General features: G+C 45.8%; 1 protein-coding gene and 1 pseudogene across 2 annotated transcripts in view; both read right to left on the minus strand.

Moving 5' to 3' along the window:
- Positions 1-271: 271 nt before the first annotated feature.
- LOC101541311 (prohibitin 1-like) lies at positions 272-13917 on the minus strand (annotated as a pseudogene).
- A 3653-nt stretch (positions 13918-17570) lies between these two features.
- Positions 17571-26086, minus strand: part of ONECUT1 (one cut homeobox 1) — a 35310-nt gene continuing 26794 nt past the window's right edge. Inside the window, exons 2-3 of one of the 2 annotated variants that reach the window (XR_008628709.1) lie at positions 24701-25352; positions 17571-17843 (exon numbers count right to left, since the gene is read on the minus strand). Coding sequence is in view for 1 of the 2 variants with exons in the window: in XM_004601666.3 (XP_004601723.2) it covers positions 25060-25352 (293 nt within the window). In the remaining variant the exon portion in view is untranslated. Of the gene's footprint in view, positions 25353-26086 lie in introns of both variants that reach the window. The other variant, XM_004601666.3, reaches the window with a different exon arrangement.

The following is a 26086-nucleotide window of genomic DNA, read 5'->3' on the forward strand; positions in this document are numbered from 1 at the left end:
TGCAGTTGACAATAGTGGTTGCCAGAAAACATTTGCACATGATCTAAAAGGATACAAAAAAACATACACTAAAATTATTTTTCTGACCCCTCCTACACTTTTCTTTCCCCACTGCCCCACTCCCTGAAATTGTAGCCATCCAGCTCTTCTCTGTCCTTCTAGAAATATCTCGTATGTATGCAGACATATTTAAAAGTTTTTTTTTTTTTTTGCAATTTCTACCTTTGATTTTCACCTAGAGCTGGTCATTCTGAGCATGTCTTAAGCGTGTTCAGCTAGCAGCTGCCCGGTGTTCTCTGACTTTCATTTCCTTCCGTCGAAGCCAATCATGAAATGATTGCAGTGATTTCTGGTGAGGAGGTTGGGGCTCAGTGCTGAGACTGAGGAGGTGGTGGCATGGGGGCGTGGTCTCCCTGGGCAACGGTGGGAGCACTGACTGTCCATTCTGGGAGCACAAGAGCTGGTGGGTGATTCCCCCTACCACCTCCAGCTTGCACAGCTCCATCAGGCTGTTGTCCACCCAGTGTGGCGAGTTGGAGATCGGCTCTACCGCCTTGGAGTCGCCTTCTGCAGGGATGACGGCCACCTTCTCCCACTTCGAGGCCTTTTCCGCCATAAGCTGATCAGCTCTCTCTGGGTGATCTGTTCTCTGGCATCAAAGGGAGCCACCACGGGCTTGAGTATCTCTGGGGTGATGGACAGCAGCACATGCTCATCGTGGTCCTTACTGATGCTGGTGAAGATGCTGGCGAAGATGCGCCAGCATGAGGCTGCCCAGCGTGATGCTGACATACTGTAAGTCTTTGTTGCCAGTAATGGACCGCAGGCATATCATGAGGCCAAAAGTAGCAATCAGAGACGATTGCTTTCTGCACCCAAAGGATGAGGAAGCTGAGTTCCTTCCCCCATCACAACGTCCTGCATGCCGTGAAACTGGTCAACAATGACAACTTGGGCCCGGCACCCACATTATGCAAGGCTGAGTTCACCACATCTTCTGTAACAGTTAAAGCCAGGAGGAAGTTGCCCTCAGACTCAAACACGTTGGTAGCCACGTCTCCTCCGACTGAACCCACTCACACCTGCATGTAAATCTCTCAACCACACTCACTGAGGCATGCTTACCTTGGGAGGGCTGAGGCTGCACATTTCCTTGAAGGGGAGAAGGGTCAAGGTCACTTGAAAGTGACGAGTTTGAATGAGGCATAAGCTCATGCAACAAATTATCCCACAAAATATGGTAAAATGATTCAAATGGGAGATTAGATTTTGAAGCTAGAAGGGCTCGCACATTGAGAGAACAAGGTAGAAGTTTTCACTTTTAACCCACTTTTAACTTCCAATCTTACTCTGTTTGGATTTGTTGTCAGTTGTGAGGTTGGCGCCAAGGTCGGGACATGGCAGAGCAAGTGTGACAGATGGGTCTGCTTGGGACCGAGGCCGGAAGTGGGGTCAGGGCAGGGCTGAGCCAAAAAGTAGAAGCACAACCTCACGTCCCAAGAGAGAGCAGGCTGTTTCCTGTACAAGGTTTAAATAAGCTGATCTTCTGCATCCATTTTTACACTTTTGAGATAGTGTAATTATTCGTGATTCTTGAAATCCTATAGTTCCACTACTAGATTCCTTTCCGTAGGATGAGCAAGTTACTAGGTTTTGTTTTTCACAGGCTTGAGATAAGTCGAGCAGAGTGAGTTACTACATGCATGACTATGTGATTTCATTTATGTTTGCATTCATTCATTTATTTTTTTATTCTTCATGGGCCACAATCAGTGGTGCTCAAGGCCTGTTTCTGTGCTCAAGGATCACTCCAGCCACACTGTTCGGAACAGATGTGGAATGAACCTGGGTGGGCCAGGTGCAAGGCAAGGTCGAACCCACTATGTGATCTCTCTGCCCCTCTGTGGTTTGAGGTCACACACAGTGGCATACTGGATCTATTCCCAGGGTACCACATGGTGCCTGGGAATGAAACTGGGACTTACACATACAAAGCATATACTTCAGCCCCCCTGTTCTATCTCCCTGATCCTCGTAATTGTCGGCTCTGAAATTCAATCTTTAATTTGGATGCCGTCTTCATCAATGAAATATACTTAGAATCCTGGCACTTAAAAAATATTGAACGTAATCTCAAGTTTTTCCATCTTCTGGGTGATCAGAACTTCAAAGTCTAGAAAAACAAGTTAAACATGCCCAGAAATCATCAGGTCCATAAAGGTCAACTGTCCTCTCTTCTTCCTTAGATCACAGAAAAGGGGCCGTTCTGAAACTCAGTGAGAGAGTGATTGGTACAGTACTGTTACTACCAAACAATCACTTCAGTATTGTTGTAAACAACAATCCTTCCATTTAATTTTTTAAAAGAATAAATGAAAATGCTATTATCTTTTTGAAAGAGACGATAGGGGAACATACGAAACAAGTAGAATCTATGTTTCTGTTATTGACTCTAGCTTAGGCAACCAAAAAAAGTGTCTAAAGGACCCTTACATAAAACCATTTGGAAAATTTTAACTGGGAGGTAACTAGGAAGGAAAGTAAGGATAAGGATATCATTTTAGCTAGGTTCATTGGAGAAATGTCATTTAGACTAAAGACATGTTTTAATTTTAAAAGATATGCCCTAGGTTTTCAGAGCATACTTCCTACACCTACCGCTGAAACTTGAGGTTTTTCAGAGGAAGGTTGCCAGAGTCGGTGCACGAACCTGTGCTTCACTTTCATTTTCCTCTGCTTAATTAAAAACAAGTGTCGGGGCTGGAGCGATAGCACAGCGGGGAGGGCATTTGCCTTGCATGCGGCCGACCCAGGTTCGATTCTCAGCATCCCATCCCATATGGTCCCCTGAGCACTGCCAGGAGTAATTCCTGGGTGCATAAGCCAGGAGTAACCCCTGTGCATCTCCAAGTGTGAACTCCCCCTCCCCCCGCCAAAACAAAAAAGCAAGTGTCATCATTGACAGCTGGGGGTGAGGATGTGGGAAAGAAACTATAGAAAATCACTATGTCTGTGACCAGGGTTTGCCTTGAATTTCCTCCTTGTGGGTCCTGAATTCTTAGATTAAGTTTTGCGGCATCAGCATAGCGGGCACGTGCTCTGTAAAGCTTGGATTCTTCGACCACAGTGTACCCTTGACCCACATCCTGGAGCTTTTAAGGACAGATACGGCAAGAAATTCCAAAGCCGCACAAAGCCCCCTGCCCTGGGCTTCAGCCTATGTTCCGAAACTCAGCACCCGACCAGGGCTGGGTCCCTCACAGGGGAAGTTGGCTCCCGCCACGGGGCTGGGAAAAGGCTCCCGGAGAGTCCAGGCATGGGACCCCCGTACACGGGGTGTCAAAGAGACTATCCGGACAGTATCAGGTTGAGTGACGTCAGCCAGGAGGAGGAGGACGACACTGATTAAACTGAAAGGTTTCTAAACAGAATATTGATCTTACAGAGAAATTGAAATTCTCAGTCTAATTTTCTTTTTTTTTTTTTAGTTTTCTTTTTTTTTTGGTCACACCTGGCGATTCTCAGGGGTTACTCCTGGCTCATGCACTCAGGAATTACTCCTGGCGGTGCTCAGGGGACCCTATGGGATGCTGGGAATCAAACCTGGGTGGGCCGCATGCAAAGCAAACGCCCTCCCTGTTGTGCTATTGCTCCAGCCCCTGTAGGAGATTTTCTTTACTAAACTCTTAGGTACCAGCACAAGGAAACATTCCATTTTAATTTAAGAAGTTTAAGAAAATATTCTGTTTTAATTTAAGAAATTTAATTTAATAAAAGTCAATTTTATGGAACAGGAGAAAACTTTCTTTGACTTCATTTTGATAGTTCTTGTATTCTAGCTACTTGTGATGCAGCCTAATTTCTCATTAAAATTGGCTATGGCACTTAAAGACCTGCAGTCTCACAGAACTCTTATTTCGCTTTAGTCTCTGGCTCTAGTTCCACCGCCCCTTCTAGACAGGATAGGTTCTGAAGCTCAAGAGAATTTCAGGTATTAGGAACCATTCAATGTTCTCCAATGAGAAAATTAGACTGAGGGGGCTGGAGCAATAGCACAGCGGGGAGGGCATTTGCCTTGCACGCGGCCGACCCAGGTTTGATTCCCAGCATCCCATATGGTCCCCTGAGCACCACCAGGAGTAATTCCTGAGTGCATGAGTCAGGAGTGACCCCTGTGCATCACTGGGTGTGACTCAAAAAGAAAAAAAAAAGAAAAAAAGAAAATTAGACTGAGAATTTCAATTTCTCTGTAAGATCAATATTCTGTTTAGAAACCTTTCAGTTTAATCCTGGTCTAACAAGGTACAAAAGAACCTAAACTTCTAATTTAATTTTTTCATTTTTATTTTATTCATTTATTTATTTTAAACCTTGATTTTATTTTATTGCTTTATGGGTCACACCTGGTGATGCACAAGGGTTCCTCCTGGCTCTGCACTCAGAAATTACTCCTGGCGGTGCTCGGGGGACCGTATGGGATGCTGGGAATCGAACCCGGGTCGGCCGCATGCAAGGCAAACGCCCTCCCCGCTGTGCTATCTATCCCTCTAGCCCCAAGAACCTAAACTTTTTAAATTGTCAGGTTGCCAATCACTCTGACCTGTGATGATGCAACTTGCCCAGGTGTAAGGAGTTCCGCTTCTGATTTCAACCTGGCTCTAACATTTCAGTTCCCCCCGCCCTCCCCTCCCCCCCCCCCCCGCCACACACAGACAAAGTGACCAGATGTAGAGGGTTGGCCACCACACACACACACACACACACACACACACACACACACACACACACACACACACACACACACATACACACACGCACACGTAGCCGAGTGGTCGATTCACCGCTTCTCTCACCCTCTAAGGAAGACGGGAGGGCAGCTGAGGTTAGTCAAGAGAGACCAGCTGTCTCCAGGGGTGCCGGGCTCTGTCCGCCAATTGGGGAGACGGCCCAGGTCTCCTGAGTCTCAGACTGCCCCCAGCCTGTTCCTCAGGGAAGGAGATAAAGGGCTTTTCTGGTACCCAGCCGGCAAATTCAATCACGGTCAAGTCACTGTAAACCTTGAGACAGCGGGCCTTGTTCTGAGGCAGACAATCGACATTTTCTTACCGCCATGGGGAGAGGCTGCTGATGGATTTGAGACGTCGCCCTGGGGGGGGAGGGTGGTGACTGGGATGAAGGTTCCCACCCATCAGGGTGGGTGCCACCTAAAAGGGGGAGCTACGGGTGGGGGCTCACTCCGTCTCCAGGGAAAACAACGCGCAGGGCACAGCAGACTGTGAGCAGGCCCTGAGCGAGGCCTCTGGAGCTATACCCCGTTACCTCAGCACGAGGCGGGGGGTGCTACCGGATCAAGACCCCCGAGGGACCTCAGAGCAAGGGGTGGGGGTGGGTGGGGGTCAGCAACCAAGCAGCTGCCTGGCACCAGGCAGAGACAACGCAGGCTGCTGCACCTCTGTGAGGCTCCACAGTGAGTGCAGTTCCCAAGGCAACTTTCCGTGGGGGATTTCTCACCATTTTCTCAGGTGCGGGCAAAATAGGTAGAAAATTAACACTTCCCTGTTCCTGTCACTTATCACGAGGGGACTAAGGATCCAGAGGAGACGAAGGCCTTGCGGGGGAGGAAAAAAAACTGTCTGTCCTTGAGAGCCTCAGGATCAAATGTTTGTTTTTCACAAACGCACTCTGAAAGAGTGACTCTGAGGAGACTCCCCATCTGTAGCAGTAAGGAGATTCCGGCGGTCCCCAGCATCCCGGTGAGGGAGAGGGAAGCGTCTCGCTCTCGCATCTGGGCATGAGCCTTGCAGCACGGCTGGTCAGACTTCGTTGTCCCTTACCGGCTTTCTCCATCAGCGCCTTGGCACCAGGAAAAATGTCACTGTGTTTCCTGCCGGTGGGGCGCCTCGCCAGGAGAGAAGAACCACTGCACTGAGCTCTGAGGTGTCAAGCCCCGCTTCAGGGCCTGAGGAAAACCAACCCTGGCCGGCCAAAGGAGCTCGGGTGCCAGAAACCCCAGCCCTGGGCTGATGTCAGCAGACACGGGAGGTGGCGGTGGTTTGCGGGTCGGCGCTGGGAGGTTTCAGTCACCTCTTGCTACCGAAAAGCTCAGAACAAAAAACCTGCAGATTGCCCCGGGGAGAAGGAAGGAGATTAGGTAGGCTGAAGGAAAATGATCCAGAGCTGGGGGTGAGACTGAGGTTGCATTTCTATCTCCTGGGCCCCAAAGGCAGCAGGTTGCACACCACCCACAACCTGGCTGGCCTCCGCGGCCTTCACCCTACCCCCCTCACTGCCTGTGACCCGAGGAGCCGCCAGCCAGGGGGAGCGCCGGCTCTGCTGCCACGGGGCTCAGGAGCACTGGCCGCTGAGCCATCTCTCAGGAAAACAAGCTTTCTCAGGGTCGGTTCTAAGGAAAACACCACCGGATCCCACAGAGAGGAGGAGCCGCAGGGATTCGGAGCCCTCGCGTCTGACTGGAAGACGGAGACCAAGAGATCTCTGTCTCTGGGGGCGGGCTGGAGGCCGGGTGAGAGCCTCTAGCCGGGTGAGGCTCTTTGCAGGCTGCTCACGCTGCAGTTAGGGCTCGCGCTGCTCTCAGGCCGCCCAGGCAGAAGGAAGAGCAGAGGACCTTTGGGGTCGCCAGGAAGGAACCCGCCTGCCCAAACGGAGACATTCCCATCTGCAGTGGGGACAGCGGGGACCACACGGAGAAGGGACGCTAGACGGACCTTTCACCCGCCTCGAGAATGGGGACGGAGCGCTTGTCACCTTCTAGCTGGCGGGTGGATGCCTATCCCCCCACACAGACACACAGACACACAGACACACAGACACTCAGACACACAGACACACAGACACACAGACACTCAGACACACAGACACACAGACACACACACACCCCTCCCCTCCCAAGGGCTGCGGGACTCGGCATCCAAAGGCAAAGAAACAGGTAACAGAGACCCCAAGTCTGGCCGTGCTTAGCCCTCTTCCGCGGTGACTGTGATCCCGCGCCAGCCCCCCAAACGGTGCCGGTGACGCTCAGTGGTGGTGGGTCTCTGTCCACTCTCGATCCCCAGGTTCTTTGACATTTTCGCAGTGAAAGCGCTGAGCAATAAAGATGCTCAGAGTTAGAATTGAAAAAGTAGAAAAGATTATTGGAAAGTAGAAGAGAAAGGAAAAGGAACTCCCCATGTTGGGAGGAACTCAGTACAGGACTAATGAACTATGGCTCTATTTGGGGCGGGGCGGGGAGGGGAGTTGTTTTGGGGCTACACAGGGTAGTGCTCAGGTTTCTGGATTTTTTACAGGAAAGCTGGGTCTTTGTGTTACAGAGAATGCAAGGAAGTTAAAGATAAGGGTTTGTTGTGCACTCCCCTTTAGAAGAAAACTGGGCTCCAGGCAAGAGCTACAGTACTGGGGCAGAGTGCTTGCCTTGCACAAGGCCCACAGGAGTTTGACTCCCAGCATCTTATGTTGTCCCCTGAACCCTGCCAGGAGTAATTCCCAAGTGCTGAGTCAGGAGTAACACCTGAGCATTGCCAGGTATGGCCCCAGACCAATAAATTCATCATCATCATCATCATCATCATCATCATCATCATCATCATCACCACCACCACCACCATCATCATCATCATCATCATCATCATCCCCTTGATTGTCGAATTTCTTGAGCGGTCTCAGTAATGTCTCCATTCATCCTAGCCCTGAGATTTCGGAAGCCTCTCCTTACTCGTCCTTCCCAATGATGTAGCATTGGAGGCTCTTTCAGGGTCAGGGGAATGAGACCCAGCATTGTTACTGGTTTTGACATATGAATACACCATGGGGAGTTTGCAAGGCTCTCCCATTTGGGCAGGAAACTCTCAGTAGCTTGCCAGGTTCTCCCAGAGGGAGTAGTAGGCTATAAGATATTGGGAGCTTGGTTTTAAGTCTCTGGGTATTGGCTGTTGGTGGGATTACACAGCGCCGGGGGCAATCTCTGGGTGTGACCGCCTAGCTACTGGGAAATGGGGGATCTGGGCGGAAGAGGCCCAGTTCTGATCCAAGCAGCCTTGGAGATCTCAGCCCCGGGTCCCACACACCTGGGTTCCTCTGCCGGTACCTTCATGCGTGAAGCTCGTCTGAATGTGTGGAGAGGGGCCTTGAGCATGGCTGTGGCTGGGCTCTGGAGGTCTTCAGCCTCAGGAGCTCTACTCGGGGCAGGGAGGGAAGCTGGAGTCCATCCCCTCTGAGGGGCTGAGGGGAAGACAGCCAGGTGCACAGGCAAGAGACTCTCTTCGTCGCTCTCTTCCGGGAGCTTGGTTTTAAGTCTCTGGGTGTTGGCTGTTAAATTAAAAAAAAATGAAAATTGGGCTGTTTGCATTTCTTACCCATTGACAAGAACGTTAGAGAGAACGCAAGGATTATACAGAGTGTTCTGGCCATTTGCCTCAGGTATTGCCATTATTCTAGCCACCAGGTGAGTTTAAGCTCTGGGATGCAATTTTATGATGTCAAAAAATTGTTAAATTCCAGTTTCTCAGAGAGAACCCAGGAATTCGCAGGGAGTAAATAATGTAGGCTGGAGGCAGTCAAAAATGAGACTGTTCACGGCAGCTGGCAAGGGGAACCCGGGCTCCCTCTTTCAAGGAGCTGGATTTCCCCGGCAGTTCTGGGACTTGAGAAAGAAGACAAGAAGAGAAAGTGGAGTGGAATTCCTTTTAAGCACACATTTTAAGCACACATTTTCTAAGAAAAAATAGTGAAGATTTAGAAAGAATCTTCTACAAAAACATGAAATCTTGCTATGAATAGAGACTGAGAGGTTCTTTGTAAATCTTTCTAGGAAAATCTTTAGTGTTGCAATTCGCTCCCTGTAATTCTTTCCTGCACTGGAGCGATTGCACAGCGGGTAGGGTGTTTGTCTTGCATGGGGCCCACCCAGTTCGATTCCTCCGCCGCCCCTCTTGGAGAGCCCGGCAAGCTACCGAGAGTATCCCGCCCACACGAAAACAGGAACAAGTCTCACAATGGAGACGTTACTGGTGCCCGCTTGAGCAAATTGATGACCACTGGACGACAGTGCTACAGTGGGGTGCAGTTCTTTCCTGCATGGGGAGCTGCCTCAAGAGGCCCTGGCTGGTAGAAGTGGGACAGATAATTTCATCCAAGCCTTACATCACATTTACACGTCTTTCCCCTCCTGAGATGCCCATAAAAGTGGCATCTCCCTTTAGAGACCGGACACTGTATAATGACACTGGCACCCTCCGCTTCTGGGTCCTTGAGCTTTTCTTGTTTTATTTTCCTCTCTAGACTTGTCTTTCCTCCAGGTTGGTGGATGAAAATTGATGAAAATTGATCGAGTGCTGCCATCTACTGGCTGTAACAATACGTATGCGCTGAGCCATCAAAAATTGCTTCCCTTTGGTTTCCAAAACACGGTGCTACAGTTAGAAGTCACTAGGGGGCTGCTTCTCACGTTATTCTCTTGGTAATCTTATTCCTAAACACAAAGGAAGGGACCACAACTGTTCTTTCGGGAGGAAATCACTGGCATGGTTTTTAAAAAAGTTTTCTCAATTGTTTTTTTTTTTGGGGGGGGAAAGGAGTTGAACTGGTGATTCTGGGGGTGTCCCTACATTACTCAGGGGGATTCTGGGTGTCAGGATAGAACCCAAAGCAAGAGCTCTGGCCTCCTGAGCTAGTTTTTTTCAGCCCTGGCAAAGCTGCTTAAATCAGTTTTGAAAATTTCCACGTTGAAATAACTTTGCACTTAAAAGTTGTACAAGTAAGACAAGGAGTTTCATTGTCCTTTATACAACGTTTCCTGATAGCAACATCCGTGATAGCCATCTTTAATGATTGAAACCATAAATTATCTGTACAAAACTTTTGTCTACTCTACAGGCAACCTGGATCTTCTTTTATTTTATTGCATCACCGTGAGATACAGTTACAAGCTTTCATGTTTGAGTTTCAGTCATACAATGATCGAACACCCATCCCTCCACCAGTGCTCATTCCCCACCACCAATATCCCCAGTATACCCCCCCCCTTTCCAGCCCTCCCCTGTCTCCAGGGCAGACAGTTTCCCCCATACTCTCTCTCTCTACTTTTGGGAATTATGATTTGTGATACAGATATGAAAGATTATCGTGTTTGGTCCTTTATCTACTTTTAGCACACATCTCCCATCCAAAATAATACCTCCAACCATCAATGACTTAGTGATCCCTTCTCTACTCCAGCTGCCTTCTCTCCCAGCTCATGAGGCAGGCTTCCAGCTATGGAGCAATCTTCCTGGCCCTTGTGTCTACTGTCCTTGGGTGTCCGTCTCTTGTTAGGTTATTTTAAATTCCACAAATGAGTGCAGTCTTCTATGTCTGTCCCTCTCTTTCTGATTCATTTCACTTAGCATGATACTCTCCATGACCATCCAGTTGTAAGCAAATTTCATGACTTCATCTCTCCTAACAGCTGCATAGTATTCCATTGTGTAGATGTACCAAAGTTTCTTTAACCAGTCATCTGTTCTTGGGCACTTGGGTTGTTTCCAGATTCTGGCTATTGTGAACAGTGCTGCAATGAACACAGGTGCAGATGTCATTTCTACTGTGCTTTTTTGCACCCTTGGGATATATTCCCAGAAGTGGTATTGCTGGGTCATATGGAAGCTCAATTTCTAGTTTTTGGAGGAATGTCCATATTGTTTACCATATTGCTTTGTGGGATCGGTGCTGGAACATTATATACCTAAAGCTCAACTATGTGGAGGTAGGTGCCTCCAGCAGGTCAACCTGTACCTGTGAGGTGAGTGCCTCAGCAGCCTCATGGTGCCTTCAGGCCTCCTGATACCCGATACCCCAAAATTGGCACTGTGCCTTTGACAGGACCTCAACAACTTGGGACCAAATTTCCTGAGAAATTGAACGGCCAAAAGTTAGGTATGTTCCTGGGTCCCCTTCCATATCATCTCTCCCCTCGCCCCCAACCCCCAGCCAGCCCTCTTGGCAAGCACCTTTTTAAGCTCAGTTGTTAAAGTTTGGGCCTTGTGATTTCAGTGTTGTTGACTTGTCATTTGGGTATTTGCCTTTATCATTCCTTAACATCACTGATGTACCTGAATCCCCTTGACCTGTCCCCTGTTGCTTATCTGTGTCTTCTCCCCCTCCCTTCCACTCTTCCTGCTTTCCTTCTCCCCCTTTTACTCTGGGGCCAAGGCTATACCCTCCCCATTCAAATACGCTGTATTCTTTCATCCAGTTATTCTAAATGCCACATGCAAGTGATACTACTCTATGTTTATCTTTGTTCTTCTGGTTTACTTCATTTAACATAATATCTTCCAGTTCCATTCATGTTGCCCACACATTGCATAATTCAACCATTCCTGAAAGCTGTGCAGTAATAATGGAATACTATGCAGCTGTTAGAAAAGATGAAATTATGAAATTTGCGTATACGTGGATGAACATGGAGAGTATCATGCTAAGTGGAATGAGTCAGAGAGAGAGGGACAGACAGAGGATGACTGCACTCATTTGTGGAATATAAAGTAACATTATAGGAGACTAATACATACAGACAGTAGAGATAAGGGTCAGGAGGATGGCTCCACGACTTGGAAGCCGGCCTCACATGCTGGGGGAAAAGGCAGCTGGGATATAGAAGGGAACACTAAGTAAATGATGATTGGAAGGATCACTTGGGATGGAAGATGTGTGCTGAAAGTAGACTGTGGACCAAACATGATGGCCATTTAGTGCCTGTATTGCAAACCATAACACCCAAAAGGAGAGAGAGAGAAAGAGGAAATGTGCCTGCCACAGAGGCAGGAAGTGGGAAGGGGTAGGGTGGAGGGAGGGATACTGGGAACATTGGTGGTGGAGAAGGGGCCCTGGTGGAGGGATGGTTGCTCGATCATTGTGTGACTGAAATGTAATCATGGAAGTTTGTAAGTCTGTAACTGTATCTCATGGTGATTCAATAAAAAAAAAAGCTCTGTAGTATTCCATTGTGTATATGTATCACATCTTCATAGTGCACTCCTCTGCCATTGACCATTTAGGCTTATTCTAGATTTTTGCAATTATACTGAGTGTGGCAATGAATAAGGGTGTGTATATGTCCTTTTGAATGAAGGTTTTTCTGTCTTGGGAATAAATACCCCAAAGTGGAATTTCTGGGTTACATGACAGTTCAATTCTGAATTTACTGAGAACTCTTCATACTGTTTTCCATAGAGGTTGGACCAAATGACATTCAGTGGCTCTTTTATATTATATTCTTGTTAAAATTCTAATCTCGCTCATAGTTTGTGTTCCTGCTTTTATTAAATTTATTTCTGTGCTTTTTTTATAGTTCACTGAGTTTCTTCAAAATACTTATTTTGGGGGCTGGAGCGATAGCACAGTGGGTAGGGCGTTTGCCTTGCATGCAGCCAACCTGGGTTCGATTCCCAGCATCCCATGTGGTCCCCTGAGCACCGCCAGGAGTTAATTCCTGAGTGCAGAGCCAGGAGTAACCCCTGTGCATCGCCAGGTGTGACCCAAAAAGCCAAAAATATATATATGCTTATTTTGACTTTTTTTGCATATAGAGTGCAGCAATCAATGTCTTTGGGATTGGTTATAGTCAATCATGGTGATTCTTTGATGGTGTCAAGTTTTCTGATTCTTTTTTGTGTATGTTCCTTTAACTTTTATTTCTGTCTTCACATTTAAAGTTACAAGCCACAGTAATAGAACAGGGGTTAAGGCACATGACTTGAATGAGGCTGATCCCAGTTCAATCTCCAGCACTTGCACATACCTTACCCCGACGTGATCAAAATGGATATCTAACCCCTCTGAGAAAAGTGGGTCCTCTTCAAATCTGTTTCCACACAAATGGCTGAAGTGTTTGTGGAGTGTGTGGCGGAGGTGGCTGGGAAATCTGCCTGTGGTGTGTCCTGTCTGGAGGGACAGAATGGCCCTGCTCTGAGTCCTGTAGCCAGCATGCTGTTTGCTGTGTAGGTGCCTCCGTTCCCCCAAGTCACAGGGTGTGCACATATGCGGTTGCCGTGACTGATCATCGATGCTGTAATTTGTCTGACAAAAATCTCTAAAAAATTATTTTTTTTTAGGGCCACACCTAAAAATGCTCAGGAGTCACTCCTGGTGATGCTCAAGGAACCGTATGGGACGCCAGGGATCGAACCCGGGGTACCCACGTGCAAGGCAAGCACCCTATTCACCATACCTGCTCTGACCTGCAAAGTCTACCTGCTCTGGCCCCAAAAATCTACCTGCTCGCCCCCAAAATCTATTTTTTAAGCTATAAAAAACCTGACATGGCAACTGAACAGACATGGAGGTGGTGCTGCACTATAGCCCCTCCAATAGTCCCAAATCACCCCTAAACCCCATTCCCTGCAGTCTTTATGTCTCACCTTCACCTGCAAGATACAAGGTCAAACTTCGAGAGATCTCTGTTGTTTTCCCAAGAGTGTTAGGAAAACTTAAATCTGTGGTCTCTCCTGGGACGGTGGTTTTTCCAGGATGGATTTCACAGGTGTTTTCCAAAGCTTCCTCACTGCTCTCGGGGGCACACACAGGTGAGGCTGGAGGGGATTTTGAGTCCGTACAGCTTGGGGGGATGCAGAAGGGAGGTGTTCCCTGCGGATTATGAGCTTTGTTTTTAGTAGCGGGGAGTTGGGCCAAGCCCAGTGGTGCTCAGGGTTTACTTCTGACTCTGAGCTCAGAGATCACTTCTGACGGTGCCTGGGCCACTCAGTGTGGTTTGAGATCAAAGCAGGGTCAGTCACACGCAAGGCGAATGTCTTAACCCCTGTACTACCTCCCTGGCTTGACCCTGAACCGCTGAATCGAGTCCCTGGCTCAGCTAGTCTGACCTGCAGGCATGTCTTTGATGCCTTTTGAGAATCCTGTTTCCATCCTAGCCCCTACGTGCTCCCACTCTCCAACCTACTGATCACTCAGGACTCTGGAAACGGTCAGAAAGAAACGGGACTCTTCAGCAGCGACTCTCACGAGAAGGCGGGGGTGGGGGGGAGCTGAGAGTTCCCTCACATGGGGGAGAAACCACGGGCTAGGGAGATCTTTCATGGCTCTGAGCTGTGCCTCCTTGGCAGAGCGGCAATGTGGGCAAGTTCCTCCTACCTTCGCCAGTGAATCCAATGTGTGTGTGTGTGTGTGTGTGTGTGTGTTTGTATTCTTCAGTGGTGCGCTAGAACTTCTCTCTCTCTCTCTCTCTCTCTCTCTCTCTCTCTCTGTTGCTCGCTCGCTCGCTCCTGAGCTTCCATCAAGGCTCTCTTGCTCAAAAATATTTGTCCAAGAGGATGTTTGACAGAGGCCTGTGGCCAAGGCCAATGGACCGGAGTCACTCATAGTCCGTTGCAGGGCCACACGGAGCCCACAGCCGACAATCTGCACACTCCTTGCCCGTGCAGGGGTGAATGAGACCACTCCTAGGTCCCACTGGGAAAGGTACTGGCCCCTGAACACCTAAGTAGTAGCACTCTGAATGGATTCCACATTGTTGCTACTGAAATGGAAATATGCATGAGGGACTGGCTCTCTCTGAACCTGCGGATGTGACCCCCGGGGGGTGAGGGGCAGGGGGGGTCGGTCAGTATCCACAGCCGTGTTCTGAGGCTGCTGGTAAAGATGACGTGTTTGATGACTGAAATTCTTCATGCTCTAGAGAGATAACTTTTGAGATCTTTCAAGTTCTTTCTTTGTAAAACCAAAAACCTTCGAGATGAAGCCAGAGGTGGCAGCCCCCTGCTTGGTATCCCCCTCATCAACGCTAGATTGTTCGCACCCTGGCAATGCAACCAACTCCAGTGTGGAGGCAATCCAGTCACCTGGTTGTGGACACTTTTCGTGGGCTGTAGCCGAGAGCCACACCTGAGAGGGGGAACTCTCCCATCTCCAGGCTATAAATGCAGCTGCTGCAAGCCCGAGAGTAGAAATCGGAAAAAAAAAAAAAGTTGAAAGGACAGAGAGATAATTCAGTGAGTAGAGCACTTGCCTTGCACACGTTGATCTGAGTTTGATCCTCCTGTACCACGTGTGGTCCCCTGAGCCCACCAGGACTGATTCCTGAGCATTGGGCCAGGACTAAGTCCTGGGCACCGCCAGTGTGGCCCCCAAACCAAAAAATCAAAACAAACAACAACAAAACCACCAGTTTTGGAACCAAAATATTTTACATTTATGTAAACTCTACCATTATTATTATTATGGACAGCATTTTCAATACTTGAATGAAAGAGAAGAACAGCTGGTCGGGGAAGGTATCTCTGCGCCTAACCTCCTCGGGTACTCCTTTTAAGTGCCCCTCGGTTTCCCTTGCGAAGTTTCCCAAGTCAACCGAAATTTGCACTAGCACTGACCTCTTCGAAAGACCCCAGGAACGGAAGCCGTCAGGGAATAGTCTGACACACAGCCTCTTTCCCTTGTCAGGTTCAAAGCTCACCTGCCAATCAAAAACTTCTTGCAGGGCTGGGGCTGGAGTGATAGCATAGCAGGGAGGGCGCTTGCCTTGCACGCGGCCAACCCAGGTTTCGAATCCCAGCATCCCATATGGTCCCCCGAGCACCGCCAGGGGTGATTCCTGAGTGCAGAGCTATGAGTAATCCCTGAGCATCGCCGGATGTGACCCCCCCAAAAAGCAAAAAACAAACAAACAACCAAAAAAACCAGCTTCTTCCAGCGCTGCAGCGAACAGTACAGTGTGGAGGACACTTGCCTTGCACGAGGCTGACCCGGCATCCCATACGGTTCCTGAGCACTGCCAGGAGTGATTCCTGAGCGCCAAGCCAGGAGTAACCCACCAGCATCACCGGGTGTGGCTCCCCCAACAAGAGCCAATCAAACCCAAAGAAACAAACGAACAAAAACCTTCTTCCAGGCAGACCCATGCTTGTGCTTCTGGCATCCTGCTACTTCATCACGGAGCTGTCGATTTTGGCAAGGTCAGTTCAGGGCCCACGTGTGGGGTACCCACTCCGGTGTTGTTCCACAAATTCTCCCTCCATCTTCTAGAGAATATGATGTCCCTACTGGGATCGTTTCAAGAGGGCAGTGCTGCTCTGACCATGACAAAGAGGACATTTCTGATTTAAAAATTAGTGATTGCACTTAGAGATAAACAGAAAAGGTCCACATTTTAACATATTTGGGGGTCTTACAAGATAGCTTGAAGGTGGGAGTCATACTTTGCATCCTGGAGGCCTTGAATTTGACCCCGGCACCCCTGGGTTCGGGGAATGGCCCCCCCCCCAACTCCGTAAGCACTGCCTGAGTCTCTCCAGAGGTTAATGTTTTATCAAGGATTTGTCCTATGCTAGACACTGTGCTAAACTTTACTGAGGTCTCATTTCTATTCCTTACAACACTTCTGTGATACAGATAGTCCCATTTTACAGGAATGAAACAGGTCTGGGAGAGTTAAGTAATGAAAGGCATTTGCCTAAAGTCGCACAGTCAGTGGACACAGAAGCAACTCAAGACAGTTTCCTCCTCTGGATTGGTCACTGCACAATCAACAAGGAAGAGAAAGAAATGGCTTTCCTGGCTCTCCCCCAGCTCCACAGACAGAGGGCAGACAGACACTCCTACTACTATACCAGTACTTGCTACTCTACTGGACAGGACTTTTCATGCCGTCCCTGTGGGCCAGAGCACAAGGGGTAAGGCACTTGTCTTGCACTTGCTGACCAGGGTTCAATACCCAGAGCTCCCCATGGTCCCCCTCACCTCAGGAATGATCCCTGAGCACAGGGCCAGGAGTAAGCCCTAAGCACCACCAGGTGTGGCCCCAAAACCAAAAAAATAAAGGCTTATTTTTTTCTTTTTGGGTCACACCCAACGATGCACAGGGGTTACTCCTGGCTCTTCACTCAGGAATTACTCCTGGCGGTGCTCAGGGGACCATATGGGATGCTGGGCATCGAACCCGGGTCGGCCATGTGCAAGGCAAATGCTCTACCCACTGTGTTATCGCTCCAGCACCCGATAAAGGCTTTCTTATTAATATTTTAAAAAATTTCTTCTATGAGTTAGTAAAATTAGTATCAAATGGCTGAAATCTACAAGTAGAATATCCCAAACACCTCCTTCTTTCTTTTTTTTCTTAATCCTTCTTTAAAAATAATTTTTTTTCTTTTGTGGTTCCAGGGAGTAAATCCAGCTCTCACACATGCAAGGCATGTGCTTTCCCACCGAACCACACTCTCAGTCTTAGTTCATCTCTCTTGAAAGCATGATTTTGATTTCAATGTTCAGCTCCTAGCTTGCTTCAAAGAAAATCCATTAGCTATTGTTTGTTTGTTTATTTGTTTGTTTGCTTTTTGGGTTACACCCAGCATTGCACAGGGGTTACTACTGGCTCATGCACTCAGGAATTACTCCTGGCGGTGCTCAGGGGACCATATGGGATGCTGGGATTCGAACCCGGGTTGGCTGTGTGCAAGGCAAACGCCCTACCCGCTGTGCTATCACTCCAGTTCCCCCACCCCCCCTTAGCTATTCTTAGTATTGTAGAGAATAAAAACAAAACAAGGCAAGAGTGGTCTAAATGTAAAGTGCTGGAAAATCCAACATTTTATTTACTACATTTTGGTGACTACATAAATGCTGAAAACATTTTAACACTGGAAAGCATGATGGCGTCATCACTTGATTTTTTTTTCTTCTTTTTTGCTTAGCAAACAGCAGATGATATTGCACGGCATAAAATGAGAACAGTAGTAAAGCTTAAAAAAAATGGAAAGAAATCTTAATGTAGTACAGTGTAGTACAGGGGATACTCATAAACAAACCAGAATAATGCCTAATGCATTACACTTTTTGTTCTACACACAGGAATACAAAAAAAGCATTGGACAGAGAGAGAGAGAGAAAGAGAGAGAGAGAGAGAGAGAGAGAGAGAGAAAATATTAGCAACCAACCATAACTGGGTACAATAATTATTTAGTCTGAAATGTAGATGCAACATATAAACTACCACTGCTTTCTAACTCACAAGAAAAATGACAGCAACATTGTCTTTTTATCAAAAATCTTCTAAGCCCCCATGGTTAGGTTTTTAAAATTAATTATGTATTTACCTTCCCTCCCTCCCATCCCCAACGCTAAAGAAGAAACTCCCTCTGCTCTTGGAAGATTTTCTACTCTATGAACTTTTTTTTTAATTTAATTTTTATTTATTTACCTGATGATTGTCTTAGGCACCCTCCTTACATAATAAACCATCAAGCTAAGTGGATCAGAGAGTTGAGTCGCACTGAAACAAAAGCTCAGGTCAGAGGTACACTGACCTTAGCAGGGCAGGGCAAGGGACAGTCTACGTGAGTGGCAGATGGGCTGACTCGGAAGGGACAAGAAACACAGGGAGATATGAAGCGAGTGGAAGACAATGTTTCAAAGTTTATTTAACAAAAAATAGTTGTCACTTGATTCAGACGGCAAATCTAAAATGACCCCACAGTGATTATGTAATTAATGCAGAACATACTGTCCCTCCAAATCAAGACCAACACAGAAACAGAAGTTAGGAATGACCTCATGATACAACCTTGTTCAGCTTTTCATTGTTGATGGTAAAAGTCTACTCCCTCAGCCATTTTTTTTCTGGGCGTTCCAAAACTCTGCATAACATTTATATGCAAAACAAATAGTCGACAGTCTCCCAACAGAGCACTGGATGGTTCTGCAACTCAGAGCAGATTTATTGCCCTTAATACTTAATTGCCCTTAATACTTAACGAGTATAAAAATGTTTCTAAGAAAACTGTAACATTTGACTCAAAGTCTAAGCTCCCCTTTCCTTCCCCACCCAAACACCCCTGTAAAAGAAAATACGGTAAAATTCTTGTCTTGAAAAGGAAAAGTATTTACATCTATGGGTTGATGCTGTATAGTTCAGTAAAAACAAAACAGAGGTCACCAGTTCTTCAGAGCAGGCCACAAATCAGAGTGAGTGAGTGAGTGAGTGTGTGTGTGTGTGTGTGTGTGTGTGTGTGTGTGTGTGTATGTGTGTGCACGCGCGCACCTGTTCTGAGCAGCCTCCACAAGAGGGTACAAGGAAAGATAAGGAGTGGGAAGGGGTAGGATTAGAAGAATCCAATCCAAAAAGATCTGGAGCACATACACTACGGAGACTTCTTGATACTTACAGATAATCTAATCTGGGCAGGGAAGAGTGTGGCATGGAGTGGGAGTCATTGTGAGCAGGATATCTGAGGAACATCCTACTCTCCCGAGATCGAGAAGGATATGTAACTTGGAGGCATTTCCCTTAAACTGGGGGCCGAGCAATCAGATCTTGGGTTGCTTAGACAAACAGGGACCAGGCCAGCTCCTCTCTGTCTCCAAGTCTGTAAAACGCACATGACACCCCTTGACTGCCTTGTCAGTTCTGCAAAAGGACCTGCCTTCATGCTCTGCCCTCGCTTGGAGCAGTTCAGAAACTTGGGAAAGGATTTTCCAACCTAAGCCAGCTCGTTTCTTTTGAGATTCTGAACACACTTTACTTCTCAGACCTGCGTGAATGCTTAAACGAACAAACGAACAAAAAGCAGTGAAGTAGTTCACAAATGCCCATGCCTTCACACACATTAAACAAGTCTCCAACTCTTTGGAATTTCAGGTCTAACCTGCAACACAATCTTTTCTAAGAAAATTAATAAGTTAAAGGAAGAACAAAAGCAATGCCTTTTCTCCTAAATAACAAAAAGGACTACCTCGAGACACTCAGTTTGGCATGTACAAATTTTTGGATGGGGACCTGGCAGTGTTTACAACACACATTGAAGTGCTTTTAAGAAAAATCGAAAAGATACACCCTGCAGTTAGAGAGAAGCTCTTGTTTTCCGCTTGTCTCAGCATCAAAGAACAGATTGCGACAGAAAACTTGGGCCACTTAAGTTCTACTATATACATTAAAAAGAAGAAACCCACACAGTCATAAATTAAAGTGGTGATTAAATAAGTTCATATAAAATAGAATTAAATTAAAAAGAATCACAGCACATGATAGAGAAAAACAGGAACCAGTTTTCACAGAACCAAAAACAAAAGAGATTACACAGATATTTATATTTATATTTATATTTACCCTGTGGAAACAAATTTACTAGGAAACTCAAAAACTTTATAAGGAATCATCAAAACAAAACTCATTTCTTATTCAATTCTTTCATTTTTACACAACCTTTAAACCCACGTGGGGGAGGGGGAATACTTCCAGAAATTAAGTCTTCCTTGAGCAACAGAGCAGTTCTGTTAAGAAAATAAAGCCCAAACAAAGTGGAGGAGAGGGGGCACGTTGGGTGGGGGGGGGGAAGACGGGACACCTCAAACATACAATCTACAAAATAAATAATAAGAATTATAAAGTTTCTTTTCAAAGTAACCTTAACAGTTATCAAACTAGTAAGTTCTGCCTTATCACATAGACTCTCTATACAACATAAGCCTAAAACTTTATTACTATGAGGTATTTGGAGGAATTGGTACAAGTGGTGCACGGCCTGCCTGCGGGTGGGGGTCGGTGAAGTTGGGGACACCTCGACAGGAGAGAGGAGGAGCTTTGGTTTATCAGCAAGAAATTAGGGGAGGGGGGGACACGTCATCCTTTGGTATCAAAGAAAGTTTCATTGCATGGTTGCACGGAAAAAGCACCACGGTGAATAATTATTCCTTTTTTTTTTTTTCATTAGTGGCCTTTCGAAGAGGCTGAGGTATTCAGAGTATAAGGAGAGAGAGGTCAACAGCGGTTTAACACTTTGGTTCAAGCAAGGCACTCATCCTAGGAGTTTATAAAGTTTGCGACATGTTTGCCTAGAGATTGACAAGAACTAGCGGAGCGTCGTTCCTAACGTTGTCGTTATTGTACCATTATTATTAAGAATGAAGACAAGTTTACACACGGAGTGAACAGTGAGAGGGGACAGGAGGAGGGGAGGGGAGAGGAAGGGGGGCTCCCTCCGAGACAGGCCGTGCACGAGAATATCTTTGGTATTCTTTGGTATCATCAATGTGATTAAAATCACCAATGGAATCGAGTGAGGTAGCGTCTTTGGTTCACACTATAAATAGTAGATCTTTACACTTTTTTTTTCCTTTTTTCTTTTTTTTTTCCTTTTTTTTCTTCTTTTTCTTTTTTTTTTTTTTAAACACATGGAAGTTGCTATTTCTTTACCTTTGCTTCTCTGTCTTAACTATTTAGGAAAGAGTTACAAATTGTACTGTAAAGCTAACCACACCACAGGAATATTCCAGAAGGCCAATCTGTTTCAAAATGGCCCCCCACCCCCACCCCAGCCCCCTGGGGTCTGAATGCACCCTAATCTACTAGATAGGAAATGGAGTAGTGCTTTCTCTTTGTTTGCTAAATGCATAGTTTTCATCCTTTATGTACAAGGAAGGGAGGCCCTTTCTCAGGGAAAATGCCTTTATAGCTCCTGTGAAAATGTCCTAGGACTCTTTGGTATAGCAAAGTTTACATTTAACCTGCAGAGACAGGTGGTTTACCTGGGTAGCACAGGGAGTGACGCGAGCCCAAAAGTAGCAGAGTGCTTTTATTAATTTCTTCCTAGAAACTTAATTATGATTTGGGGGGGTCCAGGGAAATAAGTGACATATTCGGTTAGAGCTTCCAAATCTACCCACACATTAGTTTTGAGTGTGGGATTTGTTCGAGGTACATCCAGGGACTGGGGCCCACAGTTCCTTACATCCAGAATTCTTTTACCTGAACATCAAATAGCATCTGGACTTTTGAAAGCTCTCCAGACACTGTCTCTCCCACTGTCTCCTTTGGCCACTTTTCAGGGAAGCTTCTGGACATGAGAGAACCTGATTGAGTTAGGGCCAAAACAATCTTAACTTCCATTCCAAAAAAAAAAAAAAAAAAGCTCATTTGAAGTGCAGTTTTGGCATAAAAAATAAAAGACATGAGTAAAAGAGTATGATACACGTTTAGGTGAATTTTCCTCAAGATTTGAGAACTGAGAGGTGAACAAAGGTATATGATACGCCCCATTTAATGTGCCAAGTGAAGAAAACTGAGGTGTAAATGAATGGGATACTAAATGGGATTGGAAGTATTTTTCTCCTTAGGTGCCAACTCAGAAGCAAAAAGGAATGTTTTTAGATGACGTAATAAACATATTGCTTGTTGAGAAGTGGAGCTTGTCTATAAGAATTTTAAAAAAGCAAAGGTTGTAAGTATGTTGAAAACAGGCAAGTAAAAAAATTCCTTTTCAGGCTCTATTTTGTGCATCTGTCTGTGAGAAAATATATCTCTAGGCCCTGAAGTTGCACAATGGTACAAATTCAATGCTGGTATAAAAATTATCTTTGGTGTTAGCTAATAGGGTCACTGGTTATTTTCCCAAAAGCCGCTATGGTTGGGGATATTTAGAATGGGTAACGTTCTTTGCGATGATGTCAACCCAGTACCAAAACAACTAGCTGAAAATATAAAATACAGCTGGATAAATTTGAGGGATAACATAGAGAATAAAAACAAAAGCGAATAGAAACAAACCATGGTTGTCTGAATTCAACTTTTGCTTTTCTTCGGGTATAGAATCTGGTACAACTGTGTGTAGACACAACTTGAATTTCCCTGCATTTAAAATTATCACGCTTTAAATAAATAAGGTTCACATGCCCCTGAACTAGAAATACATTATGTAGCTGTAGGCATAACCCTCTCCAGTCCTGGAGAGAAGAGTTAATAATTTTAAACTTCTTTTTGTTTGTATCAAGATCATATTTTTATAAAATCTCCCAGGACAGCCATTTAAATGGTCTTCTTTTAACAGCTCAACGATAATTGTGCTGTATTTAGAAGGGAAAATTTTAAGCTAGAATCTGGGGTGAAATAAAAAATATTAATATCAAATATGCCAAGACTATTTCATCAAAGGAGAAGTAGGGATTTGGCTTCCTTTTATTATTTACAGCAGCTATGAAGGAGATGCAAGTGGTTGGTTTGCTCTTTAGTTTTCTCTTTAAGTGTTCAGTTTCTTATTGTTTAGCTTCCTTTTTCATGTTTTGTCTTTTCTAGACTGATATAAGATGCTGAGATTTGGTCCTAAAAAACTTGTTTTTTATATCAAACAGGTTTAATTGTTTTCTTTAATGTGTTAGTGAATCTCAGCAGACAACTTACTGTTGTGATGGCATTTAATGTTACGTTTCTAGTTACATGTGGTATTTAACCAAGGGAGCCCAATTCTTTACTCAATTAGTACAAAAGGCATGAGTTCAGTTTAACTGTATTCTGAGAGAAATTTTCTGGGAATCAAGTGATTCACTTGGGTATCACTAGTACAACTGTGTGTTCTGAATTTCATCTCTAAAGCTGTGATTGAATGAGTAGAGAAACAGAAATGCAAATTTTTGTTTGGAAGCGCTAGTCTAGTTTTTCATCTGTTCTGGTTGGGAAGTAGACTCCATCATAAAACTTCCAGCTTAATGCTGCAGCAAGAAAGAATGCAGTATGCTAAGGAGGCTCCATAGAGTGATACAAAGAGCTTAATCCTCGTAGTACCTCTGTCTTCCATTAGAACTCTGACTTCCTATTCTCTTCCACCAATCCTGTCATTTCTGAATTGCACTTGCTATTTTGATTGATGTCCAAATTGTACAAATGTCTGGGATCGGCAACAAAGTAAATTTGATGGCTTTTTCAGGATGATGACAAATTTTGGATAGTTAACTTAATAATAATAATGTTGATCTGCTCAACTTTGTGTGTTTGTAACGAATTTTAAAGATGTAATTGGTGCCAAATGCATACAGCAAACTTTACATCCAATTAACCTAGTGGCATTTTAATTCTAAAACAGTACTTCCAGCAAATTTTCTAATTGAGTCAACTTCCCAGATGAATTCATTTCTCTGGTTTACAAACAGGATCCAATTTTGGAAGAATACCCGGGTCTTCTCAGCTATGAACAGGTTATGGAACCGTGTCTCATCTGTCTTCTTAAGTGACATTTATGCATCCTGAAAGAGAGTATGCCGTCTGGATGTACAAGCATACTGCATCGACCTCTCTGTTTCGATATTAATTGCTTCCCTGAAGCTACATTCTTTCTTGCCAGCTCTGAAAACTAATATTTCAAAATGCTTCAAGAGTCATAAATACGAGTCAGGATTCTACGTGGCATGTGTATTATTAGCGAGATAAGTTCATATGTATAACTTTATATAGTATCTTGTGTAAAAATAGCTTTGGTTATTAAAATCATTGCAATAAAATACCTGCACTATAACACTGTGTTCTTTGGTACCTAGGTAACTTATTATTATTTTTTTTCTGAACGGATGGACTCTTGTTTAATTTCTTAAAAAATATCTGAACATTTCTTAACAAACAAAGAGAATGCACTGGTTTGGGTGTCATTCAAATTTTCTTTGCTGGGTTTGAATCTGCGTTTAGGTTGTGGTTCCGGCAGGTTCAAACACTAGGCTACACTGCGCAAAACCGCACTCCTAATCCAAGAAACTCAGACAACCCCATACTATGTTGGTTGCACTCTTACAGCACAACTCTTCCTGAAGACCAGCCCTGCCCGAGTCCCTAACCACTGGTGGTGGTGATGGTGGTGGTGGGGTAATCTGTGTGGGGTGTGCAGACCTGCGTCTACACACAGGTGCACACACACATCCACACACAGTACTGAGACTACACCTTCACGGTGCAGCAGAACTTTGTGATTCAAGAATCACTGTGCTCCACGCCGGCCAACAGCCGAGCACAGAGAGAATGATCACGGATGGGAGGTGGGAGATCCAGTGGTGTCTTCCTGCTCCTAAGTTTTCTTGCTCGGTCCTCACACTGCTGAGGTGTGTGTCTCCAAACAAAGTCAGAATGCAGGTTAGCTAAGTCTTTGGTTTCTTTGAACTATAAATAACACTTTTTCTTCTTCTTCTTCTTCAAATATTTCTAAGAATAAACCTGCTATCTTGAGGTCCTGGTCATTAAAAAAAACATTTTTTTTTTTTAAATTTAAAGCTTTTCCACCGAGGTTTGAGTTTGTGGTGATTCCTTCATGCTTTGGTACAAGTGCTCGATGAGGAAGATGAGTTGCCTGAATTGGAGTTGCCCTCGTCCTGCCACTTGTCTAGACTCCGCCTCCGCGCGTTCATGAAGAAGTTGCTGACGGTGCTCAGCTCCAGCCCCAGCTGCTGAGAGATGGTGATCTGCAATTCTTTGGACGGGCGCTTGTTCTCCTTGAATATTGCATGTAGAGTTCGACGCTGCACATCGGTGAACACCAGCCGGGGCTTCTTGGGGGTGTTGCCTCTGTCCTTCCCGTGTTCTTGCTCTTTTCTTTTGCAAGCTACAAAGAAACAGAGAGGGTATTAGAGCGGGTGGTCAAGGAGAGGCGACGCGTGTCAGGAGACGGAGAAGAGAGCCAGGAACACAGAGAGGGAACAGTCAAGAGCTGTCGGTGCGAACTTCTCTGGGAGTGGGGAAGTCAAGCTACCTCAGGGTTCCCGGGGAATGGCAGGAGTCGGGGTTCTAGGGAACAAAGATGGGGGATGTCTCTATGAGTGCAGTCGTCTCGTCTCTGCATTTGAGCTGCTGGGTACGTCTGGAATTCAGCAGGATATATATGGCCTGGAGCTCAGGAGACAAAGGTCTGGAAGGTTAGGGAGGCTTTAGGGACCAAGACAGTAGATTGCACAGAATATACTGTTGTCCCACTGTTCATTGATTTGCTCGAGCGGGCACCAGTAATGTCTCCATTGTGAGACTTGTTACTGTTTTTGGCATATCCAATACGCCACGGGGAGCTTGCCAGGCTCTGCTATGCGGGCAGGATACTCTTGGTAGCTTGCTGGGCTCTCTGAGAGGAATGGAGGAATCGAACCCGGGTTGGCCGTGTGCAAGGCAAACACCCTACCCGCTGTGCTATTGTTCCAGCCCAATTCAACATTAGCAATAGTAAATAATTGCTTCCAATTGTGTCTGGAAGGTTAGGAAGGCTGTAGGGCCCTAGACAGCAAATTGCACAGAATATACACCTATCAGAAAGCCCTTACAGCATTGGGTACAAACACAGCTGATTTC

This window comes from Sorex araneus, chromosome 2 (genome assembly GCF_027595985.1).
Source record: "Sorex araneus isolate mSorAra2 chromosome 2, mSorAra2.pri, whole genome shotgun sequence".
In the NCBI taxonomy this organism is placed as follows: domain Eukaryota; kingdom Metazoa; phylum Chordata; class Mammalia; order Eulipotyphla; family Soricidae; genus Sorex; species Sorex araneus.